At 45.9% G+C, this 10,523-nt stretch overlaps 1 protein-coding gene across 8 annotated transcripts in view; it reads left to right on the plus strand.

Annotated features, from left to right (window-relative positions):
• Window positions 1-9,152, plus strand: part of LOC137353417 (putative uncharacterized protein C19orf81) — a 187,298-nt gene extending 178,146 nt beyond the window's left edge. For all 8 annotated transcript variants that reach the window (XM_068019679.1, XM_068019680.1, XM_068019676.1 and 5 more), the window contains 2 exons: window positions 3,490-3,629; window positions 8,892-9,152. In XM_068019679.1, the coding sequence (XP_067875780.1) occupies window positions 3,490-3,629; window positions 8,892-9,096 (345 nt within the window). In that variant the 3' untranslated portion in view covers window positions 9,097-9,152. The remainder of the gene's footprint in view (window positions 1-3,489; window positions 3,630-8,891) is intronic.
• Window positions 9,153-10,523: the final 1,371 nt, after the last annotated feature.

The following is a 10,523-nucleotide window of genomic DNA, read 5'->3' on the forward strand; positions in this document are numbered from 1 at the left end:
CAACCCTCCCATAGGCTCTGCTCTCATCTTCTCCCCACCAGCCTCTGTGTTCTTTATTCGTTTGTGGGATGTGGGCTGGGCAGGCCAGAATTTATTTCCCATCCTTAATTGTTCTTGAGAAGGTGGTGGTGAGCTACCTTCTTGAACCGCTGCAGTCCATGTGGGGTAGGTACACCCACAGTGCTGTTAGGGAGGGAGTTCCAGGATCTTGACCCAGCGACAGTGAAGGAACGGCGATATAGTTCCAAGTCAGGATGGTGTGTGACTTGGAGGGGAACTTGCAAGTGTTGGTGTTCCCATGCATCTGCTGTTCTTATCCTTCGAGGTGGTAGAGGTCATGGGTTTGGAAGGTGCTGACGAAGGATCCTTGGTGCATTGCTGCAGTGCATCTTGTAGATGGTACACACTGCTGCCACTGTGCGTCGGTGGTGAAGGGAGTGAATGCTGAAGGTCATGGATAGGATGCCAATCTAGTGGGCAGCTTTGTCCTGGATGGTGTCAAGCTTCTTGAGTGTTGTTGGAGCTGCACTCATCCAGACAAGTAGAGAGTATTCCACCACACTCCTGACTTGTGCCTTGTAGATGGTGGAGAGATGTGGGCCTGCTCTCACTGCCGCACATCACTCTGACCTTCTCTTCCTTCCTCTTGTCTGTCTTTGGTCCTTTCTTCCTGTCGCCCCATGATCTAATCAGGCCTTCTCCCCACCTTGCCTGTCACAGGGCCTATTGGTCGCATTGAGAATGACAAGAGCCCATTCCTGAGACACAGACAGAGTTTGGGACGTCGCAAAGTCTGCAGTTCAGTTCTGGTGGAGAGTTCAAATTGTTAACCCTCCAGGATTGGTCTGGAGTCTCCAGGATTTTAAGATTAATCTCCAGGGCACCGCTGCCAGCAACACCTGGGAGAATAAATCACTGTTGAGTTTTTCCAGGTTTTTTTAAACATAATTTTAAAAATTGCGTTTTTGTTTAATTTTCTATGTTTTTTTGGTTGTAATAATAGTGGGGGGAGGGGGGTGGGGAAATAAAAGGTGTTTGATTGACAGTCAAGCATCATCCAATCAGGTACCAAATCTGTTCACTTTCCGATTGGCTGAGGGAAGGTGGGCGTTGACATGACGGACAGGTCAGGCAACCAATGGCCGGAGTGCAGGAGGCAGGGCAGTTGGGAGGGCAGGAATAGGAGGTTATGTGATGAAATCTCCAGGGATCAGTGCAGCTAGAGTTGGCAACCCCTATGGAGAGAGCTGACTTGCGTTAATTGTGCCCCCTACCCCTTGTGATGTGCCAACATCACGTTAACTCAACTCTGGGATCCCCTTAGGCAACAATTAAACTACAACACGCTCACTGGTGTTGGTAAACAGTCAGGTTGATGAGAGTTAATTGCCGTTTAAGTGCTAATTATCTGTGGATTTCCTAACATCAGGGAAAAGGTGGAAATGTGGAAATAGTTTCTAGTTTGCAGACAATTCACACTCATAATTCAGAAAAACAAAACAGCTGGAAAATTAGCTTGCCATCCACTATTATTTTACCCGTTTCCTCCTCTCCTGGAGTCTTGCTGGGCTACAGAAACACAGGCGCCAGCACTCCCTGCTACCTGACCCGAGCACATGTGATCTCAGACTGCGAGTGGCATGGGCTGTTCGGCCATGGGGGGCATCATCCTGTGCTCGCCTCCCCCCCCCACCCCCCACCCCCACCCACCCCGAGGTCCAGACTCCCATTTTTCCTAAAGGCTGGCTGGGTCGGGATTGGGAGCAGAAAAGCTGGCCAATTCCCTCCCCACCCTACCATCATCCCGCCAAGGGTCCTGAGGACAATTGTACTCCCCACCCCACAAGGCAGCTCCCTGCCCGAGATAGAAGCAGGCCTTCTGGTTAGTGTGGAGATGGTACACTCAGCATTTTTTTTTTTTTACATCCCATTGCTACAGTGACTGGTTTAATTTATTTGCTACATAAAAAAAGGATAAGATAGGGCACGTTTCACAGCATCTCAAAGAGATTGCAGCCAATGAAGTACAGTCATCAATGTAATGTAGGAAAAAGCACAGCCATCTTGCACACAGCAAGATCCCACACCCAGTAATGTAATAATAAGCAGATAAACTAGAGAGAGGTGGTGGCATAGTGGTAACTCCCTTACTCTTCATTGAAATAGCAACCATGGGATCTTCTATGTCCACCTCAGAGGGAAGGCATAGCCTCAGCTTAACTTCCCATCTGAACATGCAGCACTCCATTACTATTGCTGCACTGGGACCATCAGCCAGGATTTACATGTTTGAGGTGTTGGAGTGGGACTTGAACCCACACCCTTCAGGATAAGAAGCAAGCATGCCAGTCACTGAGCCACATGTCTGATGGTGTGGCTAAGCTGTGACGCCCTCTGCAGATGAATATCCCTGGTGCTCACACATGAAAACTCTAGAGTGAGGTCGCTTGGAAGCTGGTGGCCACTGGCCTGCATGTGGCGGGAGGGGGTGGGGGGGTTGGTGTGATGCCCTCACAGTTGACTAGTTCCTTGACACAGTGGGCTGAAATTCCCTGGCCCCGAGGGTGGCGGATTTGGAGGTGCGGGGTCTGGGAAAATAACACGGGGAGCCTTGTCGGGACGGTTCCCAGACGCATTCCCACCGCCAGGGATGTTCCCCAGAGGCGGGCCCGGATGCGGATCAGCTGCCTGCTGACTGGAGGTGAGCATCTAATTTAAATAATTATGGCCACCAGCAGCAAAGGCTGCAATTGCGGCTTAAACACTGCCGCCAGTGGGGTTTCCCCTCTGATTGGAGAGGCCTGCCTGCTTGGCCCACCTGAATTAGCTTAAATCTGTGCCTGTGTGGCTCCCTCGTGGCCCCCGACCTACCTCAGCACTGCCCAGTGGGGCTGCTGGCCCTCTGATTGGTCTGGCAGCACTGTCAGCCTGCCCGCCATCCTCGATTGGACGGCAAACACCGAGGCGACCAATTAGGACAGTCTCCGTGAAAATACCCTGTCCCACAGCTGGCTCCAAGCTTGGGTCACCAATTTGGTCCCGAAGCCTGCAGCAAAATCCTAGTCTCGGGCATGATGCAAAGGAAGGGAAGGGTGCGTTGGGGGAGTGGTGGAGAGGGAGGCCAATGCTCGACGTTCGCTAACAGCAGACAGCACCATTGGGAGGAGGTGGGCGAAAGCTGACAACACTCGGATGTCAAGGTTAACCCAGTGTTGCAAACCCTCCAGAATTGGCCTGGAATCTCCAGGAATCATATTGAAGATAGGGAAAGAGAGTTGTTTGGCTGATGGATAAGAGTCATCCAATCAGGGAACAGAGAATCTGTTCACTTTCCCATTGGACATGATGCTTGACCTATGGCAGGAGGGGGAGGAGGGGATGGACAGGAGGTCATGTGATGAAACCTCCAGGAATATGGCCAAGCTAGAGTTGGCAACCCCTATAAACTGAAGGCGAGACCTCACTCGTACTTTACCATGTTCCTTACAGCCTGAACTGGACCTGACACACCAGGACATCATGAAGGCAGCAGAGAGCATTCTCCCCAACGCCTTCGAGCTGGGGAAAATCACCAGCATCCAGTTCGAAAATGTCAACGTGATCTGCGGCTCGTCGGGGCTGAAGAACAGGTGAGATGAAGCTCCGCTGGCTTACTGGTTGCATGTTATCATGATGCTCCGGGGAGGGGAGGGGAGGGGGCATTGGGGTGGCGGGCGGAGGGAGTCGAGTAGGGTTGGCTTGTGTGCGGAACAGGCACCCGCAGAAATCTGGAGAACAATTGGGCTTGGCCGCAACGCCTCAGCAGTTGAATAGCCACATATCATTCCCAGCCGTATTCTGGGTCACACTTGTTGTAGGCCACCTGGAGTGGCTAGAGGAGGGCGACCTGTGCCTGTGAATGACCCCCCCCCACTTCCCTGATCCCCAAGTAAGGGGGACTTTGATTCTTTATACCACATTCCCTGATCCTCTTGCTCATCCCATTCCCTCTCCTGCCTGGAATAAAAGCTTATATCCCATTGGAAGTGCCACATGCCCCCCTGATGGGATGTTGTTATTAAAACAAAAGGCAAGATCCCAGTCTGATCCTTGCTCTGCATTCTGATAGTTGATGTCATCCTCTTTAACTGAACCGTGCAGAATAGCACAGCTGTTGCAATCCAGTTATTATCTATTTATGAGATGTGACAGGTCACTTTTAATTTTAAATCGCTTACTAGAGAGAATACACATTGCTGTTGGGTTTGGTAAGTGGCACCGCAAATATGTGCTTCCTATTCAAGTGCATTTTGATTGCAGAGTCACTTAACCCAGAGACAGGAAAAAATGGCTTTTGACTGATTGCAGGTGAAGGCTCAGCCTGCAATAGGACAGCTCTTGAGATATTTTTGCTCTGTGGTGCCCTTTAGGGAAAAGAGGTGTTAGACCTGTCTCTCACCAGGAGCTGTTCTCCAATGGTGAGTGAGGCTGTTTCTCCCCTAACTGCAGCCAAGCAGGGTAAAAAGTATTCAGGTGTCTTGTCAGCAGCAGATTCTATAACGGGAATGTGCCATTAAAATTTCAGTGGCCCAATCAACTACCTTTCAACGATTAATTTTTGAAGACAGCTGATTCTTGCCTCCACTCTTTTTAAAAGTAGAAGCTAACAGAGGAGCCCGCGATTACACTCTGTACTTGTATTCTGCTCCACATGGTGAAGCTCTTCGCTCATCGTGATCCAGCAACATACTGCATCCTTCGAACGAATATAAACAGCACTTTTTGTCCTCTCTCCATCTCTCTTCCCCTGCCTTTTTCCTGGGTCTTTTCCTCCTCACTTAACACTCTCTGTGTCTTTCTCTTCTGAGGAACTTAGGAACAGGAGTAAGCCATTTAGCCTGTATCTCTCTCATCATATCTTCCTATCTCTCTCTCTCTCTTTGTCCCTTTCCCTTCTTCCTGTCTCAAAGCTACCATGTCTCCTCTCTCTCCAGTATCTCTCTTCGCTTCACAGTACTCCTTGTTTCCTTTCAATGGCAGAACAGCTAACCCAGAATTCATAGCGCATGTAAAAGTGCTCTATTAGAGATATGGGTCCAATAGTAAGCTGAGTTGTGTGCAAGTATTTATAACAAATTGAAATTAAATAAAATTTTCTAGTACATCAGGACTCATACTTCAGCTGCTACATCCCTATTTATCCTTTACTTAATAGATTCCATGACAAAAGCAAAACATTGCTGATGCAGGAAATCTGAAATAAAAACAGAAAATGCTGGAAAAACTCAGCAGGTCTGGCTACATCTGTGGAGAGAGAAACAGAATTAAGGTTTCAGGTCAATGTTCTGATGCAGGGTCATTGACCTAAAACGTTAACTCTGTTTCTCTCTCCACAGATGCTGCCAGATCCGCTGATGTATTTGACAGATGTTTATCAGTTAAAGACAGCACAGAGTGGTAGATGCAAACAATGCATCTATATACTCACAAATAGAATACCCATCGGAGAAATACGAGCATAAACCTCACCAGAAAAAACTCTGTGTTGAGTCTCACATTGTTTCACAGCTTACTGATGTATTTACTGCTTGATCCACAGTTCCTAAGCAACGTCAGATGACACAACGGTAAGATTACTGTCACATGGTCAAAGTGTGTTATGTGACTGCACCAGTAGCTGGCAATTCTGTGCCACACATACTTCATTCTCACTGGAATATAAATAATTTCCTCTCTTTATCAGAAGATAAATGTGCACAATCGTAAACATTATTTTTTCCAGAAACTTAGTAAACCAGTTCAGACATGTCATTGCACAGATCTTTTTATGAAATTTGCTTTGTCCTTAAATTACCCTAAACTTTACAACACATCCTGACTTGCTTCGCTTAAGGAATGCTCAGTGTTGCTAAGCTATTTTACTCATTTTCCAAAAGATGTTTTAAATGTTCTGCTGAAACATGCTTAATGTAAGTGTACAGTTTCTGCGTAGAATTACATAGTATTCACAGCACAGAAGGAGGTCATTTGACCCAACTGTGTTGTAAATACTCTGTAATTCTATGCTGGTGTTTATGCTCTACATGAGCCTCCTCCCAGCCTCCGTCACCTAACAGTATCTGCATATCCTTCTATTCCTTTCTCCCTCATGTGTTTATCCAGCTTCCCCTTATCTATGCTATTCGCCTCAACGATGCCATGCAGTAGTGAGTTCCTCATTTTCGGCACTCTGAGTAAAGAGGTTTTTCCTGAATTCATTATTGATTTATCAATGACCATCTTATATTTATGGTCCCTAGTTCTGGTCTCACCCTTAAGTAGATTTTCTTTACGTCTACCCTATCAAACCCTTTCGTAAATTTAAAGACCTCTATTAGGTCACTCCTCAGCCTGCTCTTTTCCAGAGAAAAGATCCTTCCTTTACTGTAGTAATCTATGCTAACCATCCCATAATGTGCTGTACCTGTTCCAAGCTGGTATCCTCTTAAAATTGCACACTTTCTACAACAGAAGTGCAGCACAATCACATTCTGAAAGAGCTTGATAGGGTAGAAGCTGAGCGATTGTTCCCACTGGTCAGGGAATCTAGAATGTGGGGACACAGTCTCAGGATAAGGGGCCAATCATTCAGGACTGAGATGAGGAGAAATTACTACAGTCAAAGGGTTGGGAATCTTTGGAATTCTCTAGCCCAGAGGGTTGTGGATGCTCCATCACTGAATACATTTAAGGCTGGGATAGATAGATTTTTGGTCTCTCAGGGAATCAAGGGATATGGGGAGCGGGCAGGAAAGTGGAATTAAAGCCCAAGGTCAACCATGATCGTATTGAATGGCGGAGCAGGCTTGATGGGCCATATGGTCTACTCCTGCTCCTATTTCTTGTGTTCATGCTTTCTTGAATGCCAGAGGTAGTGAATTGTGTAGTTATTTCCTATAAACATTGCTCCCTCCTTAGACTTTGCTTATTTTTAATTATACCACTATGTTAGCTAATGAGTTGGAGGCAGGGTGGGACTCACAATAGAGTTTTTTTTCAACTGAGCCTCTATAAACTACAGCAAATAAAACTCATGACTGAAACTACAGTAAAGTAGGATTATTTCTGTAGCAAAATTACATAGAATTACATGGAATATACAGCAGAGAATCAGGCTATTCAGCCTGACTAGTCTGTGCTGATGTTTATACTCCATGCAAATCTTCTATTCAATCCCCTCCTCTCAGCCTTTCAGCATATCTTTCTATTCCCTTTTCTCTCATGTAGTCGTCTAATTTACTTTTGAAAGCATCTAAGCTATTAACCTCAAGCACTCCCTGTGTTAGCGAGTTCCACATTCTAACCACTTGCTAAGTAAAAACAATTCCCTCTTGGATGTATTAGTATCTATCCTGTATTTATGGGTCCCTAGTTTTGGATTCCCCCATAAGTGAATACATTCTCTCTGCATCCTGTCCAACCCTTTCAGAATGTTAAAGGCCTCTATCAGGTCACCTTGAAGTCTTATTTTTCTAGTGAGCAAAGTCCCAACCTGTTCAACTTTTCATTGCCAAATGCAGTCAGTGGGCGATAGTTATAGAATACAAGTTCAGTGCGTAAAACCAATCCCAGTCACTTACAGCCGTGTGGTCTCCAGGGGTGATTGACAGCAGAGGCAGTGGTGGTGGAAGGGCAAGTTATCCAATCACATCCATTCTGCCCAAGACTTGTGGTGTCACTATATGCAGTCTTTTTGTAAAAATTAGTTTGATCTTAAGTATAAAAGTTAATGCGGACATGATAGTTTGGATACCTGGTCCTGCCCATCCCCCACAGATTAGATCTTGGGACTCCTGGTGGCCACTGTTGAACCAGAGCTGTCGGACTCCCAGGTGTGAGAGAAGGTTAAAGGAAAATGTTGTGCCTTATCAAATAGGTTGGCCAGATCACATGACCATATTATTTCCTCCCCTCTTTAATACGGTCATATCACCACTTATCTCTGCTTCCCTATATATAAATACACATTTTTTCTCTCCATGGCCTGTCCAGCTGTTTTGTTTGTGAGCATTTCCTACTGCTTTTTCTCACTGTGGGCTGAGGGGAAGTCACGGCTACCCAGCATTCATAATGGAAACAAAAGCTCTCGATTTAAATAAAAAACAAGAAATGCTGGAAATACTCAGCAGGTCTGGCAGCATCAGTGAAGAGAGAAGCAGAGTTAACGTTTCACATCAGTGACCCTTCATCAGAACTGACAATTAGAAGTGTAAAAGGTTTTAAGCAAGTAAAGCAGGGATGGGGCAAGAGATAACAAAAGAGGTGTTGATAGGACATTATTTGTGGTTTATTTAAATGCTGGGCTCTGTGGTTTTAATAGAGGGCTTTCACTGTTGCTATGAATGCTGGGATAGCCCTCCCTCCATTGTGTGCTCTGCCTGTGTATGAAGAAACCATAAGAGAAAGGCTGGCAATAGTTACGAGTTTCAGAGAGTTGGTGGATTTGCATCGACATAGGGAGAAAACTAGTAATTCACATTCTTCACATTATCAAATATACTTGCCTCAATCCTGCCAATCCAATACAAATTGAGTGGTTTCTCACTATTTAGGGAGTGCAACACTGTCAAAGGGGCTGTCTTTCAGATGCGACATTAGGCCAAGACCATATATATCCCTTGGTATGGTTTCAAAGAGTTCTCCCAATGCTCTGACCAACATTTGACCCTCAACCAACATCACTAAAACAGATTATCTGATCGTTATCACATTGCTGTCTGTGGGAGCTTCCTGTGTGCCCACGGGCTGCCACATTTCCTACATGACAACAGTGACTACATTTCAAAAGTACTTGATTGGCTGTGAAGCACTGGGATGTCCTGCGGTTGTGGAAGGCGCTATATAAATGCAAATCTTTCTCTCTTTGGCTGCAGGTGGCTAATTAATATTTCAGATTTCCAAACAAGAAGTTTGTTCCTTAATTCTGGACTGGTCATCAAGAAAATGTTCTTGGCAGTTCAACGCTACGATGACCTCCTGATGGAGGACTACAAACTGCACCTACGCAGGGCGATGGCACAAAAGAAAATTCTGGAGACACTCAATGAAACCGCCAATCTGAGTGTGAAATCCAGGTAGAGTCCAGGCAGACTCTGGGTTTAGGGTGGGTGAGGATTGTCTGATTTGCTGCTCAGTGTCCATTAGAAAATAAAAAAATTGTAAAATAAATGAATTATTGTTCTTTTTTCCCACTATTACAAGGAGATGGGTTTTTTTTAAGCATCTTCATTTTGAGGAATTCCCTGCTCAGCACCAGAGAAGCTTCATCAGTGTGATTGGAGCTCGTAAACCATTCCTTCCCAGAGTGTTGGGCACTCTTGGGACAGGTGCAACATATAGGTAATGCTCCCTCTATACTGTCCCATCAAACGCTCCCAGGGCAGGTACAGCACAGGGTTAGATACAGAGTAAAGCTCCTTCTACACTGTCCCATTGAGTTAGCTACAGTGAGCGTCAGAGATGTTATGAGCCTGAAGGTGACAGACAGATAGGCGAAAAATAGGGATGAAATAGGGACAGAGATATAAATAGATGTCTATGATTGGATGTGGTGTTTCAAGCAGAGGTCAAAGTCAAACAGTGCACTGAGGCTGTATACTGTCTGATTCGATCTGAGAGAATAGCGGGGGCAGGAGGGACGCTGAGGTGCAGAGATTTTGGGAGGAACCAAAGAGGGTGGCTTCATGTGGGCTGACGCTAAACTGGAAAAGGTTGTGGCACACTCATGACTAAATGTTGGACAGGTAGTCAGATGGCCGAGGGTGCCAGGCAAAGAGGTAGAGCTTGGGTGTTGGCAGTGGAACCATGGGGCTCTTCCGAGGTGGCACGGACTGAGAACTGGCTATATTAGGAGTAGAACCAGGAGACACCAGAGGCGGTTTTCACATAAGCACTGCTGGTTTGCATCAGGTTAAGTGTAGATTTATGTGGTAGATCACAATGAGGGACTGAATTGCAACGTTTCACTTCCGATCTTCTAGGTCGAGTTTGACTTTTACAGAGAGATTGAGTCGGCGAGAGATATAATCCCATGGACTTTAGAAAAGCAAGAGTTGATCCGATTGAAACATAAAATTCTGAAGCTGCTTGACAGGGTAGATACTGAGAAAAGGTTTCCCCCTGGCTGGGGGAATCGAGAACACGGGGTCACAGTCTCAGAGTATGGGATCGGCCATTTAGGAGAGTTCAGGAGAAATTTCTTCACCTAAATAGTTGTGAATTTTTGGAATTCTCTACCCCAAAGGGTATTGGATGCTCCATCATTGAGTATATTCAAGACTGAAATTGGCAGATTTTTGGTTGCTAAGGGAATTAAGGGGTTTGGGGAATTGAGATAACACATCAGCTATGATCTTGGTGAATGGCAGAGCAGGCTCGAAGGGCCAAATGGACTGATCCAGCTCCTATTTCGTACGTTTGTATTAATGCCGCCAAGGCTCTCCTATTTGGCTTCCTTTGCCTTTTGAGACATCAAATGGATTGGTCAGTATCGCATCCGGGCTGAA

This window comes from Heterodontus francisci, chromosome 41, assembly GCF_036365525.1.
Source record: "Heterodontus francisci isolate sHetFra1 chromosome 41, sHetFra1.hap1, whole genome shotgun sequence".
Lineage (NCBI taxonomy): Eukaryota > Metazoa > Chordata > Chondrichthyes > Heterodontiformes > Heterodontidae > Heterodontus > Heterodontus francisci.